The 23,800-nt window shown below is 44.8% G+C and overlaps 2 protein-coding genes and 1 long non-coding RNA gene across 8 annotated transcripts in view; 1 reads left to right on the top strand and 2 right to left on the bottom strand.

Annotated features, from left to right (window-relative positions):
* Positions 1-951: 951 nt before the first annotated feature.
* The window catches only part of far1 (fatty acyl CoA reductase 1), a 112,390-nt gene continuing 89,541 nt past the window's right edge, over positions 952-23,800 (top strand). For all 5 annotated transcript variants that reach the window (XM_069903170.1, XM_069903159.1, XM_069903150.1 and 2 more), the window contains exon 1: positions 952-1,046. The gene's annotated coding sequence lies outside the window, so the exon portion shown is untranslated. The remainder of the gene's footprint in view (positions 1,047-23,800) is intronic.
* On the bottom strand, positions 3,769-4,641 carry LOC138751734 (uncharacterized). 2 transcript variants are annotated; one of them, XR_011350138.1, is made up of 2 exons: positions 4,568-4,641; positions 3,769-3,929 (listed from the first exon to the last, which is right to left on the bottom strand). It is a non-coding gene; the product is annotated as an uncharacterized lncRNA (long non-coding RNA). The 2 variants fall into 2 exon arrangements; XR_011350137.1 differs by having other exon boundaries at positions 3,769-3,934; positions 4,568-4,629.
* Positions 16,628-22,325, bottom strand: LOC138756651 (proline-rich protein 2-like). Its single transcript, XM_069923063.1, has 4 exons — positions 22,302-22,325; positions 20,786-22,252; positions 19,397-19,474; positions 16,628-16,675 (listed from the first exon to the last, which is right to left on the bottom strand). The coding sequence occupies exons 1-4, from the start codon at positions 22,323-22,325 to the stop codon at positions 16,628-16,630; spliced, it is 1,617 nt and encodes a 538-aa protein (XP_069779164.1).

Here is a 23,800-nt window from a genome sequence, read left to right as displayed (position 1 = left end):
GCCAGGACGCTCTCAATAGAGCTCCTGTAGAAGGTTGACATGATGGTGGCCGGTAGCCTCAGTCCTCTCAGAAAGTGCAGTTGCTGTTGTGCCTTCCTGACAAGTGAGGAGATGTTGGCTATGCATGGTGTGTTTGTATGTTTATGATGTCTGGTTGTGTGTCTGCGAGTTTTGCACTGAGGACCGGAGAACGCTGTTTCGTTGGGTTGTCCTTGGACTATCGGATGATAATAAACTTGATTTGATAAAGATCGCTGTGTGACCTGCTGAGTATCTCCAGCATTTTTGTGCATTCAAATCGTCTGCAGACTTTCTGGTTTAACTCCATGCAGTTCACCCATCCCATCCACATCGTTCACAGCCATGCAAAGTTTTCATCGTGATACAACAGTGTCATCCAATCACCCAATAGGAACCCGTCCAACATTTGATTGACTTACGTTTGTCCAATAACCATCAAAGCTCACCTAACCCATCCACTATTGGTTAGTCTGTGTCCATCTAATGGCAATGGTCGTCCATTGGTTGGTTCGCATCTCTGCATCAGATGGAAAAGGAACTCCAAATGAATTGCCGCCGAGCTGTTTGATTGACATTATAGTAATCCAATGAAAATGGAAATATCATGATGGTTCCGCCTTAATGTTGATGGACGTTAAAATTATCCAATAGAAACGAGAACATACATGATTGACAAAATGTAATACAATAGGTGCTGAGTTGGATGCTCGAAAACCACCTCTCATCTGAATGGCTTTAAAATTAACCAATAGCCATGAACACAATTTTTCCATTTATAGATTGGCTAGACAAAGTTAATTGACTTCCTCATGTCCAATAGTAAGAGAGGAGATAATCTAATATATGATTGACATTAATATTGACCAATGGACAGGCAGGACATGGAAGGATGTCCCTTGATTGGCTGAACCTTCAGTCCTGCCCGTCGTGTGGCGGAGGTTGGATTGGGGCGGCCAATGAGTGGCGGCGAGCGGGTGACAGATACGGTGGCGGACTGAGTGCGGGTGGCGGCCGGAGCTGAGCGGGTAGGCCCGGGGCCGGGGGGGAGGCCGGACGGGCGGGGGCCGGAGGGGCGGGAGCATCGGCATCGGCATCGACATCGACATCGGCAGATAATACCTCACATTTCCGTGACGGGGCGGCGGGCAGTTCCGCGTTCCCGACCCATGAAGCTCCCACACGGCGTCGCTCCCACCCCCTCCCCTCATTCCCACCCCCCTCCCCTCATTCCCACCCCCCTCCCCTCATTCCCACCCCCCTCCCCTCATTCCCACCCCCCTCCCCTCATTCCCACCCCCCTCCCCTCATTCCCACCCCCCTCCCCTCATTCCCACCCCCCTCCCCTCATTCCCACCCCCCTCCCCTCATTCCCACCCCCCTCCCCTCATTCCCACCCCCTTCCCCTCGTGCCCCCCACCCCTCGTGCCCCCCACCCCTCGTGCCCCCCACCCCTCGTGCCCCCCACCCCTCCATCGAGTATATGTCGAAAGATGAATAAAAATAATGTTTCTGGTGCAAGAATTTGAGTGAACACCTCCGCAAGGTTATTGGGCAAACGAGATTAATTGTGGAATGAGAAGCAGATGTCGATGGAAGTGCTAGTGGTTAGGGTATATCCTGTGTTGGGTGAACTTGGTAATGTCTTTAGAACAGTCGTTATTACAGTTGAGGAGGTGAGGAAGGTCCTGATAGTTGAAAAGGTAGACAAAGCTCGTGGGCCTGACGAGATATACCCAAGTCCACTTTGGGAAGTCAGAGAGGAAATTACAAGTGGCTGGTCTGAGATTTTTGATCTGTCATTCAGTACTGGTGAGGTGTTGGAAGAGTGAAACAGGGCCAATGTTGTGCCTTTATTCAAGAAGGGCAATAAGGAAAAGTCTGGGGGCTACAAGGCAAATGAACTGAACATATGAGGTTGGTAAATTACCAGAGAGTATTTTGAGGGAGAAGATCTACATGCACTAGATAGCTGCTGGTTGGTGGTAGTCAGCACGTTTTTGTAATTGGGTGATCTGAGATGAGGTAGCTGAATGAATAGAATGTTGGCTTCATGGTAGAAAGCAGAAGATGATGGTGGAAGATGGGCAGGAGGCCTGTGACTACAGTAATGGTGTTCTACAGGGTTTCAGTACTGTATCTATTTGTTATCTTTCACACTATCGAGTACATGTGGCTTAACTGGGCAAGTTACTCGGTAATCATGCCCAACCGGGCTTCTGGCTGTGTGACATCATAACCTGCTCTCACATTGTCATCACTGGAGCTTAAAATCCCTGGTTGCCGATTTACCAGGTAATTCATGCTGAAGTGTTAAAGGCCCCGCAGCCTTCCCTGGAATTTAACCCAGTTCCTAGGAGGGTTGGCAGGAATCGGCAGAGTGAAAGAAGACATAAAGTGTTTGGTCTTGTGTTGAAGATGGTTGCCAAAGATAGCAACAGAATCTTGATTAAAAATGGCATTAAATTCCATTTTGCTCATATCTTGAAGGACTCAAGCCCAAAACGTTTGTTATCTGTGCTACATAAAGGACACTGTTTGATCTGTTGAGTTTCTCCAATGTTGGGTTTTTACATAAATCACGGTGTCTGCAGGCTTTTGTACTTACTTCAAGGATCTTAATCACTTGGCCAGATGAGCAGAGGAATGGTTGATGGAATTTAATACAGCAAAATAATGAGGATTTGTATTTTGGGAGGTCTAATGTGGGTCAAACCTACACAATGTGGATCTTAGGAGTGTTGTAGAGCAGAGGGATCAAAGAGTACAGTTGCATAGTATTTTCATAGTTGTTGCCATCAGAGTATTGAGTATAAGAGTGGAGGTCATGTTGCAGTTGTATAAGATGATGGTCAGACCCAATTTGGAGCATGGTGTTCAGTTTTGGTCACCTTGCTGCAGAAAATATGTTCTCAAGCTGGAGAGGGTGAAGAGAAGATTTACGAGGATGTTGCCAGGACTCAGTGTGGGTGGGGTGGGTGGTGGGGGGGGGGATGAGCTACAGAGAGAGGTTGAGCAGTTTGGGGCTTTATTCCTTTGAGTACAGTAGGATGAGGAGTGATCTCGTGGAGATGTACAAAATCATGAGTGGAATAGATGGGAGAGTCTTTTGCCAGGAGCAAGAGAATTGGTAACCAGAGGACAAAGGTTTAAGTTGATGTGGGGGGGGGGGGAGAGGTTTAACAGGAACCTGTAGGGTAACTTTTTTTTTAAACACAGAGAGTGGCGGGTGTATGGATTAGGCTGCCGGAGGAGTGGTTAAGGCAGTACAGTTGCGATATTTCAGAAAAAATTGGATGAATAGATGGGTAGGATAAGTTTGGAGGGACGTGGCCAAATGCAGGCTGGTGGGACCAGGGTGGGTGGGACATTTTGGTTGGCGTGGGCATGTTTGGCCGAAAGGCCTGTTTTCACGCTATATGGATTTTTTTTTCTCCCGTGAATCGGTTTTCTTTTAATGATCCTGTAAGTGGGATAGATTCTCTGTAAGACTCAATCAAACCCCCCAGCAATTGCAGACTCTTGGTTTGTACTTAATGGTGGTTTCTCTCGAGTTCTGACTCTTTAACCCTGCAATCTTCCAGGACAAATTGGGTCAGGGAGATGTGTCAGATGGTGTAAAATGGTACAGAGCTTGTTTGTTGTTGGATTCAGTTCTGCTGTATGGAAATAAAAGAAATGATGGGTTGAATTTTTAATCATTAAATACTGCACTGATGCTCATTAGTGCAAAGGGTGTAAAACATGGAATAAATTTCACTATATTTATTAAGCATTATAAAGTATCATCCCTTCTTGGCTGAGATCTGGAATTCTGGTTATAGCTCTTCCTTCTCCCTTCACCTGGCCGTCTCTTTAAGATGTACTTGAAGATGGCTGTTCTGCTCCTTGAAGTACTACTTCTGTAGAAACTGCTCTTGAATTAAATCATAATTTGGATATTTCATTTTTTGAGAGATCAACCTTGTCCCATGTCTGAATGCATTACAATTTTCCATGTCACACCCATTATACATTAAATGCATAATCCATGCTCAAAGCAGAGTGTTTTTAAGTCCACAAATTGTTCTTGAGAGCTGTTCAGTACAAATTCTACTGAAAAAATAAATGAAAGGTGTGTGCAACATGCAGTTGCTTGCCTTTTGTGTTTCCTAAAAAATCTTGTCTTTAATAAATGTTTTCAGACTGCTCCTCGTACATGTTCTTCACCAGTATAAAATACAGTGTCTTCAGCCCAAGCACTATAACCATATAACCATTTACGGAGCAGGCCATGTTGGCCTTTCGAGTCCGAAATAATAAAATATCTATTGTTTTAGTGTTTTGAATAAGTTTCAAATATTTCATGATCATCATTTTGTGGGGCCAGCAGTGTATTAGTTTCTACTGAACTCTTAAAATTGTTTTTTGTTTGACATGTAGTGCGGTAACCAGCCCTTCCAGCCCACGAGTCAATGCCACCTATATACACCAATTAACCTACATCCCCCACACGCTTTTGAAGGGTGGGAGGAAACCACACAGACACAGGGAGAAGGTACAAACTTACAGACAGTGCCAGATTTGAACCAGGGTAACTGGTGCTGTAATAGCATTGCAATAACCATGCCACCTTCAGAGAAGGTTGAACTCCAGATGATGGTAATTCAGTTGAATCAGTTAGAGAATTGGAATGTTGTGTGGAAGAGACAAAATTGTTACAGTTACTTAAAACTCAAACTCTTCATGAAACGCCAATCTCCCATTGTAATTGACCTTCAATTGTCCTAACAAGCCACTGGGGTGTTTAAAAAAAAAAACTTGGTCTTCTCTCAGCAGACCAGGAACTCAATTACTAATACCACAATTTAACAGTCGGGGATAAGTGGGAGAAGAATGAGTCTTTTGATAAATATTGCAATATTATGGTTGCACAATGGATGTTTGATTTAATTTTTCCATAAGATTCAAGTAGTTCAAAGGACCATTGGTATTAGTTGAACTAATATTTTATGTTTCATTTAGTGAAAATATCTTTAGTTGCGTTGAGTATTTTGGTTTTTTTTTGTGGTGTAGGTAGTACTGTTGTTCATGAGTTTGGCTGGTGGTCTTATCATGATGTCTTCATGTGCACTTTCCAAGAAACAATAGGGTTGTGGCAGAAGAACGTTTTGCTCCACTGGAAATGTAGAAACTCTGCCTGGCCTGTGGAATAAAAGAATCTCAGGGTTGTATGCGATCACATGTAGGTATTTGGACAATAAATTTGAACTTGACCAAATGGGTTGTCTGTTTTCTATACCTTTACCATTGAGATTGTATTAGTCTAATATGATCATAGGTTTCATTAGATTCAGATTTATTGTCTGAGTACCCTCATGACATCACATACAACACTGAAATTCTTTTTCCTGTATGTGAGGCAAAATGACCATTTATTGGCAGTGCAAAAAAAAGAACTCGACGTACGCATGTAAATAAACTGCAATACAGAGGTAGAAAAAAAATCACTAAAGTGCAAAAGTAAGGGTCCTTCAATTTGTCTCTGATTGAATTTGTTGTTCAGGAGTCTGATGGTGGAGGGGTAGTAGCTGTTCCTGGACCTAGTGGTGTGAGTCTTGTGGCGCCTACATCCCTTTCCTGATGTGGATCCTTGATGATTGCTGCTGCTCTCCAACGGCAGCGTTCCCTGTAGATGTTCTCGATGGTGGGGAGGGTTTTGCCTGTGATGTCCTGAGCTGTGTCCACTATCTTTTGTAGGGCTTTATGCTCAGGGGTATTAGTCCCCACACCAGATTGTGATGCAGCTGGCAGGCACACTTTCCATCACACTTCTGTGGAAATCTGCCAAGGTTCTGGTCTCGTACTAAAACTTCACAAACTCCAGAGGAAGTAGAGGTGCTGACGTGCTTTCTTCACGATGCCATTAGTGTGTTGGGTCCAGGAAAGATCCTTTGAGATAGTGACTCCCAAGAACTTAAATATTTTTTGATTGTAAAAAGTATTATTTTTCATCTGTTTTGACAAGAAGTTTTGACAAGCAGTGCTCAACTAGATAGGTTTTATGGTATTGCATTTAAGTGACACATTATCTTATTGATCACTTAGTTCAGATATGTTTAAACTATGGTGCTTCATTTGTCAGAATTGTGAATGTGTACAGCATTATGGTGGTAATGTTTAAGGTCATAAAAAGCCAATTAACACATTGGACTGGTATCAGTGGAAAGCAGTTGTAAAGCTATTAAAGTAGGTCAGGGCAATTGTAGTTGATTGAAATGGTCTAGCAGCCAATGTAAAGCAAGCTGCCCCACAGTATGGGCAGTAGGTAACATCGACTTTGCCAGTTTCTGCTAACCTAGCTTTCCCCTCCCTTCCTTTCTCCCTGTCAGCTCTCTAACCCCTTCCTTCTCTATTCACCTAGTCATTCCTCCTCCCCTTACTTGCTTCTGTTCCTTCCCTCTCGTCACCTATCACTTCCTGCCTTTGCGACCACGCCTCCTCCTTTACCCTTTTACTTGACTCCTGAAGGGTTCAAGTCCGAAATGTCAGTTATGTATTTTAATCTTTGATAAATAGCGCCTTTGGAAGACTACAGAAAAGAGTCTGGAAAAACAACCACCTGAAGAAACACACAAAGATCAGCGTGTGCAGAGCTGTTGTCATACCCACGATCCTGTTCGGCTCCAAATCATGGATCCTCTACCGGCATCACCTACGGCTCCTAGAACGCTTCCATCAGCGCTGTCTCCGCTCCATCCTCAACATTCATTGGAATGACTTCATCACCAACATCGAAGTACTCGAGCTGGCAGAGTCCGCAAGCATCGAATCCATGCTGCTGAAGACCCAACTGCGCTGGGTGGGTCACGTCTCCAGAATGGAGGACCACCGGCTTCCCAAGATCGTGTTCTATGGCGAGCTCTCTACTGGCCACCGAGACAGAGGTGCACCAAAGAAGAGGTACAAGGGCTGCTTAAAGAAATCTCTTGGTGCCTGCCACATTGACCACCACCAGTGGGCCGATCTCGCCTCAAACCGTGCATCTTGGCGCCTCACAGTTTGGCGGGCAGCAACCTCCTTTGAAGAAGACCGCAGAGCCCACCTCACTGACAAAAGACAAAGGAGGAAAAACCCAACACCCAACCCCAACCAACCAATTTTCCCTTGCAACCGCTGCAACCATGTCTGCCTGTCCCGCATCGGACTTGTCAGTCACCAACGAGCCTGCAGCAGACGTGGACATACCCCTCCATAAATCTTCATCCGCGAAGCCAAGCCAAAGATATAAAAGACACTGTTTGACCTGCTGAGTTTCTCCAGCTTTGTGTTTTTTTTTCTTCACGCACGATGTCTGCAGACTTTTTTGTTTTACTTCATCCATGGGCATTAGGTAATTATCTTCCCTGTGGAGCCCAATCCACCATCATTACTTCGACCAGTGGGCTTGTTTGGTCTTGATCTTAGTATTGCATACATTAAAATTCTTTAAGCAAGTGTCTGCACTGTCCAAAAGCATGCTGCTGTGGCCACCCAAAGCAGTTCGTCTTTTACATTTCATTCAATTTCCATGGTTAAAGACAATGTCTACAGTGGGGGAAATGGAGCCCCACGCCAACCAGGTGTCCATCCAGATATTCCCATTTGTGTTTGGACCATGTCCCTTTCTCATCTATGTCCCAGTCTAAATGTCTTTTACACATCACAATTGTACTTCTCCACGGCTTCTTCTGGCAGCTTATTCCATGTATGTAAAATCCCCGTAATCCGGAATTCAAATAAGCGCAAAATAAATAAGTAAAAAATACAAAAATCTAAAATTGGCATCCCCCCCCCCCCACCGCCAACTCACGGTTAGTTGGCCAATGCATGCTACAAGCAATCTCAAGAAACCAGAAAATTCACTATTCTTGTATCTACTAATCCCCATAGATGCTAGATACTGGTTTTGTTTTTAACTGTATCTACACCCTCTATAGGAAAAGGTGCTCTCCCCTCCAACCTTAAATACATTTCATGTAATTTTCTCCTCCCCTTTCATGGAAAAAGACAGTGATTATTCGTTTTATCTGTGCCCTTCATGGATTTTATAAACCTTGAGTATTTGCCTCATGCATTTGTCATGCTGAAGCTGACGTTTATTTTGGATCACAGCATGGATTCTTCACTAATTAGCTACCCAGCTGAATGCTGGAATTATTTCTGTGCCTCTTCAGTCATCTAGGATCTTGGTTTGTTGCCTTTCTCCAATGTCAGTTTATAGCCTCATACCAAACGGGAGCCACATCATTGGACTCTGATTCAAGAGTAAGTTGTATGATCCTCCAAAAATATGGGCATTTAAAATAAGAGTAACTATGGCAGATAAAACACCAGTGGTGCAGGCAGGGATGATGACATTCATGGTGACAGGGGAGAAAGAAGGGTCTGTGCTTGGACAGAGTCTGCTTGAGTTGTCAATATGGATAAAATGCATGAAAAACCAGGGTCTGATGTCATACCAAACCTCTGGAAACTCCTGAGGAAGTAGAGTGCTGATGTGCTTTTTTCACAATGCCATTGGTGTGTTGGGTCCAGGAAAGATCCTTCAAGATCGTGTCTCCCAAGAACTTAAATTTGCTCACCCTCTCCACCTCTGATCACTGGATTGTAAACCTCTGGGTTTCCCTTCCTGAAGTCAACGATCAGCTCCTTAGTTTTGGTGACATTGAGTGCAAGGTTGTGGTTGCACTGTTCAGCCAAGTTTTCAATTTCCATCTTGTATGTTGACTCATCTCCTTCCTTTATACAACCCACTACCATGGTATCATCTGGAAATTTGTAGATGGTGGTGTTCTACTGAGCCACATAGTCATAAGTGTAAAGTGAGTAGAGCAGGGGGCTAAGAACACAGCCCTGTGGTGCTCTGGTACTAATGGAGATTGTGGAGGAGAGGTTCTCACCAGTCTTCACTGATTATGGTCTGGAGGTGAGGAAATCCATGATCCAATTACACAGTGGGGTGTTAAGGACTAGGTCTTGGAGTTTGTCGAGCAGTTTTGAGGGGATGATGTTGTTAAATGCTGAACTGTTGATAACGAGTATCCTAACGTTGGCACCTTTGCTGTGCAGGGTTTCCAGGCCTTTGTGTAGAGCCAGTGAGATGGAATCTGCTGTAGATCTGTTTCTATGGTCGGAGAACTGGAATGAATCCATGTCACCACTCAGACAGGAGCTGATGGGCTTCATCACCAGCCTTTCAAAACACTTCATCACTGTTGATGTAAGTGCTACTGGTCGATAGTCATTAAAGCAGGTTACTGCACTCTTCTTGGGCACTGACTGGTGTGATTAATGCCTGTTTGAAACAGGTGGGTACCGCACCCTACTGGAGTGAGATATTGAAGATATCTGTGAATACCTTGGTAAGTTGATTAGCTAGGTACTTCATCCAGGCCTGATGCTTTCCTTGGATTCCCTCTCCTGAAGGCAGCCACATGTAATTTTCAGATATGGACAGGATGGGATCATCAGGGTATGTGGGTGTGTGGAAGGTTGTTTTTTGCTGTTACTGTTGTCATTTCGGGTGTAGAAACATTGAGTTTCTCTGGGAGAAAAGCTTTGCTGTCTTCTACATAACCAAACTTGGTTTTCAAACAGGTTGTCATTTATGTCCTGCCACACCTCCCTCGTTGTTTCCATTTTCATCCAGAATCTCCACTTTGCCCGGGAGCTAGCTTTCCGCAGATCATATTTGCTCCTGCTGTACTAATCTGGATTTCCAGACTCCAGAAGAGTCTGATATAGAAACACCAATACCCCTGAGCGTAAACCCCTCCAAAAGGTAGTGGACACAGTCCAGGACATCACAGGCAAAAGCCCTCCTCACTATTGATCATTTCTACAGGGAACACTGCAATCGGAGAGCAGCAGCAACCATCAAAGACCCTCACCACGCTCTGTTCTCGCTGCTGCTGTCAAGAAAGAGGTCTTGGTGCCACAAGACTCGCCCCACCAGGTTCAGGAATAGCTGCTCCCCCTCCACCATCAGACTCCTCAACAATAAACTCAATCAGGGACTCATTTAAGGATTCTTGTGCTCTTTATTGATTTTCTTTTTGTTCTCTATATTGCACAGTCAGTTTGTTTATAGTTCTTGTTTCTTTACGTGTTTTATGCTGTGTACAGATTATTTTTTGCACTACCAGTTGCTGGTAATTCTGCTGTACCTGCAGGAAAAAAGAATCTTAGGATGGCATTAACATTGACTTCTCCTATTTCTGCCCTCCCCATCTATGTGATGTCATTCTTGACAATGAATCTGAAAAAAATCTGAGTCAATGATACCTTTTGGAGTGCAGCTGAGAAATTGTCAGTTAACTGGAAAACATTGTTCTTTGGGTTGTATTGTGGGGAGCTTCAACATCCAGTGTGTTTTTAATTTCAAGTTTACAAATGAGTGTTGAAGTCATGCATATGTAAATGATAAGAATTGATATGAAGGAGAAGTTGGCTGGAAGTTAGTCAGGCCATTGCAGACAAAAACCAACCAAGGGGTGGCACGGTTAGTATAGTGGTTAGTGCCATGCTGTTACAGTGACAGCAGCGAGGTCTGGGGTTTGAATCCTGGGTTGTCTCTAAGGAGTTTGTACGTTATTCCCATGTCCATGTGGGTTTTCTTGGGGTCTTCGGTTTCCTCCCATCATTCAAAAACATACCAGGGGTTGTAGGTCATTTGGTTGTAATTGGGAAGCATAGGCTCATTGGCCTAAAGGGCCTGTTACTACGCTGTATATCTCTTATTCTAAAGTTATGCTATAGTGATTACATGAGAAGTTCTCTGCAATTCTGGTTACGAAATTTCAAATGAACAGAGGCATCAGATCTTCTGAAATGTGAACCTTCTTCCACAAATGTGGTTTCCCCTCCACCAGCATTCATCCTCCATTTCCCGTTCATCTACCCTGGCCCCCTTTGCCCCCAGATCAACAACCACCCTCCAGTCTCCGCATCCAACACATTATGCTCTGGAATTTCCAGCACTTACAACACGATCCCACTATCAGACACATCTTCCCCTCTCCTCCCCTCCTTCTGTAGCGACCACTCCCTCCACAACTCCCTCGTGCAGTCATCCTTCCCCACTAATCACCTCCCTGGCACCTTCCCCTGTGGCCGCTGGAGGTGCCACCATTGTGCTCGCACCTCCTCCCTCACCACAATCCAGGTGCCCAAACAGGCCTTTCAAGTGAAGCAACACTTCAATTGTTTATCTGCTGGACTGAATAACTGCATCCAGTGCTCCCTTTGTGGTCTTCTCTATATCTTCTTTATATCGAAGAGACTGGGCACAGATTGGGAGATTGCTTTGCTGAGCACCTTCGCTCTGTCTGCACCAGTGACTGAGGCCTCCCAGAAGCCAACCATTTCACTCTCCCATACTCACATGTCTGTCCATGGCTTTGAGTACTATTCCACCAAGACCACCTGCAAATTGGAGGAACACACCTGATTTTCCGTCTGGGCTCTCTCCAGTCAGTTGGCATTAACATTGATTTTTCTGGTTTCTGCTAACCTGCTCTCTTTTTCCTTCCCCCTTTCCGGTTCTTTCCCCTTTCCTCTCTATTCCCCCAGCCATCCCTCCTCCCCTTGATCGCTGCTGTCCCCTCCCCCCCCTTCTCCACCTATCACTTGACTTTGTGACCACACCTCCCTCCCTACTCTTTTGTTCGGATTCCTGCTGATATTTTTCCATATCTTGATGAAGAACTCCAGCCAGAAACATTGGTTATGTACTTTTACCTTTGCTATATAAAGTACACTATTTGACCTTCTGAGTTTCTCCATCATTATGTTTTTACTTTAACCATGGGATCTACAGATTTTCTTGTTTTATCTAGAGGCATCAGCAATTGTGCAGGGAATCTTCGAGGACAATACCAGGAGGTTTAGGGATCAACTGTATCTCTTGAAGGTCATGGCATGACCAATAGATGTCTTGACAGTAGAGAACTCAAACATGTTTTCACATTTGGAGGGGGGGGGAGGTGGGGGAAAGAAGAGGACATGACTTTGAGTTTATTGTCATACATACATGTACAATGTACGTAGGCACCAAAATTCTTCCTTGCTGCAGCCAAACGGGTACAGTAAAATCCCGGTATCCAGCAATTATGGGTGGATCAGCAAACTAGCGGTGAGGCGTGCCAATTTTAAATTTCAGAATTTTTAAAAACTCTTTTGCAGATTGCCTTGGGCTACCGGTTGCTTGAATTTTGTGTAACCAGGTTTTACTGTACTTGTGGGGGAGAAAAAAAGCAACTCCAATTGTATGCATTACATTGCTGTAAGGAAAGGGATAATAAAATATAAAAGACAGTAATAAATGTTCATAGTTACAATAGTGCGGAAAGACCAGTGCTATCAATTTAGGAAATTTTAGAAAAGCGAATTCTTACTCTGGGATTGGGGAGAATGTAGAGCTGGCCTTCTGAGGCAAATGATATTTGACTAAGTACATTTGAAAGCTGAGATGTTGCTTTTGTAAGTTTGAGTAGCTGCTGAGAAGTGTATTTCTCTTTGTACTGTAAATGGTTGCATCCCTGCAATGTTAACATAAGGTTGTGTCTTTGTCCGAGGCCTAGTTGATTACAATTAATGGGATGAGCTCAGGAGCTGAAAAGTTTATGATACTTCAGATTCAAAACATACCAAATTGTAAACTCAAGTTTACAATTCTTCCAAATCCTGAACTATACTGGTTTGTTTTCCTGCACGCAATTGGCACATTTCTGGAATCGAATGATGATGATGGGGTTGTAAATAACAATGTCATTACTAATATCAGGCTCGTAACTCTCTCTCCCCTTTGTGAAGAGAAGTTTGGAATTATGGCATGGGATTGACAAAGTTTTGAAAGAGTTGCCTGCTTGGCCTTGATTAACCTTTTGCCAAAGTCAAATTTCAACTTTATTGTCAGGGTACATACATAAAATCACATACAACCCTGAGATTCATTATTTCTGAGGCCCAAGCACAATTTCTATTTATCTGTGGTGCAAAAATCTATACTTAAGAAATGATACATACACAAAAGAGAGAAATGTAAAGAAGAAATCAGTGCAAACAAACCCAAGGTTTGGATATTGACATACCCTTTTGATGTCTTGATTATATATCTCATTGTCTGATCTTAAGGGGAAAAATTATATTAAGATCTCCATTGTTGTATTTATATTGTGTTTCATTTCCCTATATCCAGTTGTTTTTAGTGATCCTTTGAAAATAAGAGTAATTGTAAGAGAAGAAAACTTTCTTGAAGGTTCAATAACTCTGGCAATCCCTATGATAGGATTATGCTACAGTGGGGACTAGAAGAATTGAAATGCAGGCAGATTATTGAAGGGTGTAATGGGGACTAGAAGAATTGAAATGCAGGCAGATTATTGAAGGGTGTAAAGCAGCAAGGAAGTTGAAGTTGATTTTTTAAAAACTTTCATGTCAGGGGTATGGATGGGACAGAATTAGTTAAATGCATCCAGGAGAGTTTCTTTAAACAATACATAGAGATAACTAGGAAGTAGAACTCAGCCAATCTTGCAGAGTCCCTAGTAGGTAAAAATATTCTACCGTTGTTTTGGGTCTGAGCTCTTCGTCAAGGCGTGAGTGAAACATGTTAGGCATCGGAATTAAATGCTGGGGAAAGAAAAGGGAAAGAATGGGAGGGGGAGGAGTATAGACAAGCAGGCAAAAGGTGTTATTGGGTATGATAAGAGGAAAGGTAAGAACTGATTTTGGCTCTGTGAAAGGAGATGGAGAGAAAAGTGAAAAGAGGGAGAGAGCGCTAGAGGAAAGGAGACAAGGGGGAAGAAGATTGGGGGGGGGGGTGTGGGCAGAAATGGGAGAAGTCAATGTTAATGCCATCCAGTTTGACAGTGCCCAGGCAGAAGATGAGGTGTTGTTCAATCTTGTATTAGGAAACAAGCCTGATCAGAGAAGGGAAGTTTTAGTGGGGGAGCATTTTTGTAACAGTGATCACAATTCTGTAAGTTTTAAAATGTTATGAATAATGGCAGGCTGGCCCTTGGATGAAAGTGCTAATTTGGGGGAAGGTTAATTACAACTGTATTAGGCAGGGACTGAGGAGAGAATAGGAGTGGCTGCTTGGAGGTAAATCCACATATTACATTTGGGGATACTTTAAAGGCCAATAGGTTAGAGTGTAGGACCAATACAAAGATGGAAAGGTCTGATCTGATAAAGATTATATTTCTCAAAATGATAAAGGAATAATAATAATAAAGGATGCAAGAAAGAACTTAAACAAGAAATTAGGAGGACATAAAAGGATATTGAAATGTCCTTGGCAAAGAGGGTTAAGGGGAAATCCCAAGGCATTTTCTACATGTGGTATGTTAAAAGTAAATGGGTAGGAAGAGAAAAGGTCAGCCCCCTCAAGGACAATGGAGGGAATCTATGCCTAGAACTAGAAGAAAAGATGTGGATGACTGGGTGATCAAGGAGGGAAGCCATTCTCATTGGGGGCCACAGCACATATGGGGGTGGGTGGGTGAAATGTTTCTAATGTTTTTTATGTTGTCGGTAGGTGAAAAGAATGGAAGGAACTAACTAACTTTAACTGCTTCATAGGGAAGGGGGCCCATAAACTATGAGCAAGTCCTAAGGGGGCCATAGCCAAAAAAAAAGTTGAGAATGGCTGTTCTACAGCACATTGACATTAAGAAGGAAGAAGTACTGTGTTTTTTGAAAGACGTTAAGGCAGGGATAGGTTGTTGGAAAGAAGGGTGTAGTGAGAGAACTTTGGTAGGTGAGAAAGAGACAAATGAACACAGGTATGGGTTACCTGAAATTGGAAAATTGAGTATTTGTACTATTGGGCTGTTGACTGCCCAGGTGGAATATGATATGCTTTCTGTTACTAGACTTAAAATTTTATTTTTTTTGTTAGACATACAGCATGATAACAGGCCTGTCTGGCCCATGAGCCTGTGTAACTCAAATACACCAATTAATCTACAACCCCACATGTTTTTGAAAGGTTAGAGGAAAACAGAGCACCCAGAGGAAGACCACATAGATACTGGGAAGATGTACAAACTCCTTAGAGATAGCGCCAGATTCGAACAGGGTCGCTGGCGCTGTAATAGCATTGCACTAATCATGCCATTATCAGACAAGGTTGAACAAACACTCCAGAAGTGAACCATTTATAGAATTGGAATGCAGTAAAAAAAAACACAATGCAGGAGAAACTCAGCAGGTCAAATGGTAACAATGTTGTGTGGAAGAAACAAAATAGTCTTGAAACAGATGAGAAGGCTGAGGACAGAGCTGTCAATATGGGAGTAGGGAAAGGAGGTGAAATGGCATAAAACTGGGAATATGACATTGTTATTGTGTTATCTGCAAAGCAATCATCCCAGTCTTGTCAACTTGGAGGAGATCATATACTGAGAGCACCAAATTTGTGCCTGTGCCTCACTTAGGAGGGCGTTTTAGATCTCTGGTTGGTGGTGAGGGATGTAGTGCAGGGACTGGTGCAGGTTGTAGTTCCAGGAACGGGGATCAGTACATGGAGAGGGATGAGTAAACCGGAAGAACCACAAACATTTGCTAAACAAAGCCTAGCTGGAACTGCAGAGGTTTTGGAATTGTTGATGTTCAGAGGCTTCTTGAAGTGCAAGTAATCACATTCCTCATCTTCCAGCCTCTGGCACTACATCCTCCAACATCCCCCCCCCCCAAATAGGATCCACCTGCCCCCCCCCCCAAAAAAAAATCTGGATCCACCTATTGCCTGCGAGTTCCTGCTGAGTTCCTCCAGCAGTGATTTAAAAAAAATCTGTTTTAGTGGTATTGGCTTAGTAGTACTAAAATAGGCACATAGCTTCTTTGAGAACAACTGTATTATGACAGTCTAATTACTATGAAATGTATCGTGAATCTCCAAGTGTTCCAGGCTAGGTTGGATATTGGAATTATGTGATTACAAAAGCAAAATACTGCAGACACTGGAAAAGTGAAATGAAAGCAGAATTGTTGAAAGAATTAGCAGGGTTGGCTGTAGCCATGAAGAGAAAAATGATGTAACCTTTCTGATCCTAAATTATCTACTCATAGAAGGGTATTTGTGCCATTGGTCCATACTGGCTTCCAAGAGACCAAACTCAAAAGTCCAATTTGTCACTGTTCCTACCTGCTTTATTTCCCTGCAATTTACTCCTTTTCCTCTAAGCTACAACGAGGGCTAATTTACTGGAACCATTAACCATTCAGTCTGTCTTCATAATGTGGGTGGAAACTGAAGCACCCATGGGAAACCCATATGAGAGTTTGCGAAGTCCACACAAACAGCAGTCAAGCTCTAGATGGAACAGCAAAGACCTTGGAGCATTTATGTACAGAAGTTCCTGGGGGTGCAAATTCATAGCTCCCTGGCAAGTGGTTAGGGTAGTGAAGAAAGTGTTTAGCTTGTTTGTTTTAATTGGCAGGGATAATATACTCTTGTATTTGAGTTGGGTTATCTTAAAAAGAAGTAAAAATGAAAGTCTGCAGACAAATGCACAATGTGGAGAAACTCGGCAAGTCAAACAGTGCACTTACAGCAAAGATAAAGATACATAACCAATGTTTAGGCCTTGACCCCTTCATCAATGTATACAAAAATGTCAGCAGGCACCTGAACAAAATGGTGGGGGTCAGGAGGTAATGGGCGGATAAGGGAGGGAGGGCAGATCAGCAAGCTAAGGGAGGGGGGTAGCTTTGTGAATGGAGAGAGAAGGGGGTGGAGATCTGAAGGAAAGAAGACAAAGGGATATGGAAGGGAAGTAGGATGGAGAATAGGCCAGCAGAAACTGGAGGTCGACGTTAATGCAATCTGACTGGAGTGTGCCCATACAGAAAAATCGTATTGCTTCTCCAATTTATGGATAGTCTTGATGGTTGAGGCCATGGATAGACATGTTTTTATGGGAGTGGAGTGCAGAATTGAAATGGTTGGCCACTGGGAGATCCCTGTCACTGATATGGATAGCAAAGCGCTTTCCCGGTCTGTGCCCAGTCTCTGATGGAGAGAAGGCCACAAAGGGAGCACCAGAGTTTGTCCAGCATTGTGTTTTTACTTGGCTTATCTTGAGTTGATAGAGAGTTGCTGGAGGAACTCAGCTAGTCATGCAGCATCCATAGTTAAGAAACCATTTCTGCCCTTGGAAGCTCTGTGACCTGTTGAGTTCCTCCAGCAGTTCTTTGTTCAAGATTCCAGCACCTGTAGGTGTTTCTCAGCTGGAAAATCATATTGCGTTGCACAAGACATTGGTAAGGCCACACTTGGAATATCGTGTACAATTTTGTCACTACACTCTGGGAAGGATGTGGTAGCAACAGAAAGAATGTAGAAAAGATTTACCAAGATAATGCCAGGAATCAAAGGCTGCAAGGGGAAATTGGATAGGCTGCATTTGCTGTCACTGGAAAGCTGGAGACTGTGGAGGTTATAACATCGTGAGTAACATTTTGCAGTCTTTTTTCAAGGGACTATGCAGAATAATAATTCAGCACAGACTCGAAGGGCCTATTTTCTGTGCTATGGTTCTATGGCATGGGAGTATCAAACTAGTTAGTATAGATTTTGAGGTGAGAGGAAATTATTTATAGGAGATCTTAAGGGCCAAGTATTACTGTACAGTGTGGAGGCTATAGGATTCAAGCTACCAGATGAGGTGGTAGAAGCAAGTATACTTGCAATGTTTAAAAAGCATTTGATCAGGTACCTGGATTGGAAAGGTTTAAAGGGATATAGGCAAAACTCAATTGGTGGACGATGGGCTGAATAGCCTGTTTCCTTGATGTTCGCTTGACCCTGACTTTGAGCCGTCAGATAAAAAATAAGATTTGGGAAGATGGTCGTGATCAAAAACTTTTATTTGGGAGAGAAAATTTGACTGCAATAATATAGAATCTTGGGGCACTTCAAAGCAACTTGTTCAGGATATCCAGAAGGAAAACTCTCACAAACGGCTGATCATTAAGTTGCTATTTTTACTGATATCTGCTGCCGGGCAGTGAGAGGACCTTCTGTGACTATCTTATAAATGGCACCGGTGAATCTTTGTATTCATCTGTTGTGATAGATGGGGGCCTGGTCTAATGTTTCAGCCAAGAGAAAACAACTCTGGTGTTGCATTCCCTCTGGGCATGACATCCTTTGTGCTCCACTTGAACCAGTTACGTACAAACCTCATTGGCTAATTTCATCATGGGCTGTTTCAGTGGACCAATTCAGTTGAAAGTATTTCTGTGTCGCTACATTGGTTAGCAGCAGAATAGATGCCTTTATTGTCCCTGCATGCAGCCAAATGGACTAAAAAGATAAGCGTAATAAGGTTACAGGAGTATGTAAGTCAGATTGAGTGCAAATTTTGTCTTGGCATAAAAGGAATTGATCAGATTAAAGAAATTTATTGCTATGGTAGAAAAGTTAATGCAATGAATTGTGCATAGTTGCAATTGTCTTGATGGAATGCTCCCAGACGTGCATAGAATCTTTAAGCATGACTTCTGAATAACGAGTCAAAAGTGGGAAAAAAATTGCATTTCTATAAACAACTTTCAGGAAATGGCAAAACAATTTTCAGTCCTTGAAGTATGTTCAGTGTCATCGTAATATTAGAACATTAATTTGAAGGGTTTTCTCAAAAACACCTTGACAAAGAGTAACACCTCTACCAACTTGTTGGCTATTATGACCACTAAAAAATAGATTATATTATCTTGGCTGGCAATGAAAACCTCATCCATTTGAATTGAACAGGATGGTGAGTGGACGATTAAAGAGAGCCAGCATGGATTTGTGTGTGGAAAATGGTGTCTCAGGAACTTGATAGTTTTTTTTTGAAAAGTTGACAAAGAGGGTGGACAGGGCAACACGGTTGATGTTTATTTGGATTTTAGTGAAGTATTCGATAAGGTCTCACATGTATGCTAACATGGAAGGTTAGGGCACATGGGATAGAAGGTTGACGAGCCAATTGGATAAAATTTAGCTTAGTGATACGAGATGGACAGTGGTTGTAGAGGGCAATTTTTCAGACTATAGATCTGTGGCCAGCAGAGTGCCTGGCAATTCAGTTTTAAGACCCTTGTTTTTAGTAATACACACAAATGATTTGGACAAGATTGTTTGGGGCAAGGTGAGTAAATTTGCTGGGGACATATGTGTTCAGTAGACAGAAGGTTACCTAGGTTTACAGCAGGGTTTAAATCAGATGGGGGACTGGGCTAAGGAATGGAATATGAAGTTCCATTCAAGAGAAATACAGTGTGCAGTGCTGCATTTGGGTAAATCAAACCAGGTAAATCAAAAGCAATGCCCCAAAGTGTACTATAAATTGCAGGTAGATACCTCTTCAAAGATAACAGTGAAGGTAGACAGAATAGTGAAGAAAGCATTTGAGACTTTGAATACAAGAGTTGATATGACCTGATAAAGTTATACAAGACAATGGTGAGGTCAGGTTTGGAATGTTGTGTGCCATGTTGGGCGTCGAGCTTCAGGAAAATTTTAAAATTGGAAAAGGTACAGAAAAGGTGTATGAAGCTGTTGTTAGGATTCAGTGAGTTGAGTTATTATTAGAGACTAGAAAAGCTATGCCTTGGATCGTAGGATGTTGAGAAGGAACATTGAGATTTATAAAATTCAGAGGTAAAGGTAAGGTGGTGGCCTGTTTCCTAAAATGGGAGAACCTGACAAGAGGGCATAGCAATAAGCAGACAGGGGTGGGATTTAGAAGGGATGTAAGGGGACATTCTTCACTCAGAGGGTAGTTGGCACAGGAACAAGTTGTCAGATGGATGCAGGTATATTATCTTCCTTTAAGAAGCACTTGGATAATTACATGGACAGGAGGAGCTTAGCGGGGTTGAGGCCTAATGTAGATAAGTTACTAAAGCAGGAAGGCATGTTGTTCAGCATGGACAAGCTGAGCCTGTTTCTGTGCAGTAAGACTCTGAACCGAATTGTTTATTGTTCTGTGTACGAACATACAATGAAGAACTTTGTTTTGGGTGTTATCTGGGCAAATCAACCCATAATTAAAGTGCATGCTGGGAACAAGCCAAGAGAGTACCACCTTTCAAACTTCGTTTCATCAAATTCTCCTGTTTGACTTGAGGCAGAGTCTGCAGCTCCTACATTGGGATCACCAGCCACTGTGGACTGCTCAGAACTGCTGAGCTAGTGAGTCATACTCATACCTGAGGGACAGACGGAGAAACGATGTGGCTCTAAGTTTTCATGGAGCATGCACCATGAAAGATGTTGGCCTGAGGTAAATGATGATGACGAGTAATGTGATGTACAATACAACTCCGATTATCCAAAATGATTGGGTCCCGGCCTATTTCGGATAAATTATGTTTTTGGATAACTGGTAATTTTAAAAAAAGCCTAGTAGTAACAGCAAATCACTTGCAACAGTGTTTAAATGACAACGAGGGAAGGCTTTTTAAAGCATGAAATAATGTTTAATTCTCATCTGTTTTCAACCTGTGAAATCAGTTCAGCTCTGAAAAAATTTCGGATAACTGAGGGTTTCGGATATCCTTATTTATCCAAAATTTTTTGGATGTGAAATGACATCACTTATGGGTCCAAAAAAATATTGGATAACTGAGGATTTTGGATAATTGGAGTTGTACTGTACATTGTACAAAGTACACATGCACCAAAGTTCTTGCTTGTTGAAGCCGAAAAAGTACTTCATTAGAAATAACTACAATTATATACAAGTACAAGATCATATATCCGGACATCTAAAACCCGGAAAGCTCCAAAATCCGGTAAGTGGGGATTGGCAGTGGGTGGAGACTGCCGGGCGGTCGGGGGAGACTGCCGGGCGGTCGGGGGAGACTGCCGGGCGGTCGGGGGAGACTGCCGGGCGGTCGGGGGAGACTGCCGGGCGGTCGGGGGAGACTGCCGGGCGGTCGGGGGAGACTGCCGGGCGGTCGGGGGTGGACTGCCGGGCGGGTCGGGGGTGGACTGCCGGGCGGTCGGGGGTGGACTGCCGGGCGGTCGGGGGTGGACTGCCGGGCGGTCGGGGGTGGACTGCCGGGCGGTCGGGGGTGGACTGCCGGGCAGTCGGGGGTGGACTGCCGGGCGGTCGGGGGTGGACTGCCGGGCGGTCGGGGGTGGACTGCCGGGCGGTCGGGGGTGGACTGCCGGGCGGTCGGGGGTGGACTGCCGGGCGGTCGGGGGTGGACTGCCGGGCGGTCGGGGGTGGACTGCCGGGCGGTCGGGGGTGGACTGCCGGGCGGTCGGGGGTGGACTGCCGGGCGGTCGGGGGTGGACTGCCGGGCGGTCGGGGGTGGACTGCCGGGCGGTCGGGGGTGGACTGCCGGGCGGTCGGGGGTGGACTGCCGGGCGGTCGGGGGTGGACTGCCGGGCGGTCGGGGGTGGACTGCCGGGCGGTCGGGGGTGGACTGCCGGGCGGTCGGGGGTGGACTGCCGGGCGGTCGGGGGTGGACTGCCGGGCGGTCGGGGGTGGACTGCCGGGCGGTCGGGGGTGGACTGCCGGGCGGTCGGGGGTGGACTGCCGGGCGGTCGGGGGTGGACTGCCGGGCGGTCGGGGGTGGACTGCCGGGCGGTCGGGGGTGGACTGCCGGGCGGTCGGGGGTGGACTGCCGGGCGGTCGGGGGTGGACTGCCGGGCGGTCGGGGGTGGACTGCCGGGCGGTCGGGGGTGGACTGCCGGGCGGTCGGGGGTGGACTGCCGGGCGGTCGGGGGTGGACTGCCGGGCGGTCGGGGGTGGACTGCCGGGCGGTCGGGGGTGGACTGCCGGGCGGTCGGGGGTGGACTGCCGGGCGGTCGGGGGTGGACTGCCGGGCGGTCGGGGGTGGACTGCCGGGCGGTCGGGGGTGGACTGCCGGGCGGTCGGGGGTGGACTGCCGGGCGGTCGGGGGTGGACTGCCGGGCGGTCGGGGGTGGACTGCCGGGCGGTCGGGGGTGGACTGCCGGGCGGTCGGGGGTGGACTGCCGGGCGGTCGGGGGTGGAATGCCGGGCGGTCGGGGGTGGACTGCCGGGCGGTCGGGGGAGGTGGCTGAGGGAGCGGCCGAGGGACCGCGGTTGGGGAGGCGGCTGGGTGACTGGAAGGGGTTGGGGGTGGATATGGCAGTCAATTCTGATGGGTTTTCCAAAATCCGGAAAAATCCAAAATTTGGAATACACTGTCCCCCAAGGGTTCTGGATAAAGGATCATGTACCTGTATATTAAATTGATACTGATAACAAATACAAAAGACAATACCATACTTCAAGATAAAATATGTTGGCCATAATGCTACGTCTTGGAATTAGTACTGTGACATTATTTACATCCTTTGGTCCTGGTTGAATGTATGAACTTCCAACATGGCCCTCATCCTGGTGATCACCTTCGTGTGTGGCTGCATCAAGCTATGTGTGGAGCCAAAATACGAGGGCACCAAGTGCAGTGATGTGCTTAGGTTTTACGTGTCCCAGGTGTTGTGAAGAATGGGCCTGGCCCTGTTGCTGCGCAACGTCCCAGTCAGACTTTGCCACACCACCTATCTTTCGTGGAAAAGTTTTTTCAGAACAACACCCTCGAGTACATGCTGAGGGATGCACTGAGGCTTGGTGCAGCCAAAGTGATGGTCCTGTGGGGGAGGACCACAATCTAAAGTCCTCCCATTACAAGGCATTGAGGGGCTGAAACTGAGGAGAAGCCCCTCAACAAACAGGGAAGAAATGACAAGATACCTCAGTGGTGGTAAAGAAGTATTGAGAGAACAAATGTTTTAATGTACATTGATAAGAATGTATGGATATGACGCATTATGGGTATAAAAAGACTTTGAACAGTTTTCTTTTTTGTAAATAATTTATTGTGAATAAAATTCATTTTTGGCTTTAAAAGTATATGATTTTCCACACTCAATAGTGCAGCATGGTGTGTCAGTCTAGAATTTTGTGTTCAGCTCACTGAAATGGAGAACCATTCTCACTCAAAGCTATGAAATGAGACAGAGCTGATGTTTTGTTGCATGCGTATTATTGGAGAATAGGATAGGTTGTTTGATTATAAACATGCTTGAATATCAACCATAATTGACGCAAGAATGGAATTGGATATCCTTCTCAGTAAAAAGACAAGCATTTCCACAGCATTTTTTCATCCTCTTATTTCCTCAGTATGTTCCAACCAGTGAAGTACAGTGAACCCAAGGTATCTGGAATTCATGTTAACCAGCAAAAAAAAATCCAAGAAAAATAAATAAATAAATAAGGATAAAATAATAGGTTAAAAAATGCGCAAGTTTAAAATTGTAAAAGTAAATGTTCTCTGAAGTAACACAAACCTTTGAAGATAGGAGCAAATATACAGCCAGCGGGGAGCCTTGGTCATACTTTGCTTGTAGCAACTGTATGAATCTCTTTGGCTTGGCTTCGCGGACGAAGATTTATGGAGGGGTAAATGTCCACATCAGCTGCAGGCTTGTTTGTGGCTGACAAGTCCGATGCGGGACAGGCAGACACGGTTGCAGCGGTTGCAAGGGAAAATTGGTGGGTTGGGGTTGGGTGTTGGGTTTTTCCTCCTTTGTCTTTTGTCAGTGAGGTGGGCTCTGCGGTCTTCTTCAAAGGAGGTTGCTGCCCGCCAAACTGTGAGGCGCCAAGATGCACGGTTTGAGGCGATATCAGCCCACTGGCGGTGGTCAATGTGGCAGGCACCAAGAGATTTCTTTAAGCAGTCCTTGTACCTCTTCTTTGGTGCACCTCTGTCTCGGTGGCCA

This window comes from Narcine bancroftii, chromosome 1 (assembly GCF_036971445.1).
Source record: "Narcine bancroftii isolate sNarBan1 chromosome 1, sNarBan1.hap1, whole genome shotgun sequence".
NCBI classification, from domain to species: Eukaryota; Metazoa; Chordata; class Chondrichthyes; order Torpediniformes; family Narcinidae; genus Narcine; species Narcine bancroftii.
This window is presented reverse-complemented; position numbering and strand designations above follow the sequence as displayed.

Bases quoted from the DNA above. Each gene is read 5' to 3' on its own strand.
- LOC138756651 (XM_069923063.1), bottom strand. From the start codon at position 22,325: ATGGCCAACATATTTTATCTTGAA. The intron at 19,475-20,785 runs GTACTTGTATAT...TAACTTTATCAG, and splicing joins ATGTCCGGATATATGATCTT to GTCATATCAACTCTTGTATT. The intron at 16,676-19,396 runs GTATCTACCTGC...CATTTTGTTCAG, and splicing joins TCACTGTTATCTTTGAAGAG to GTGCCTGCTGACATTTTTGT.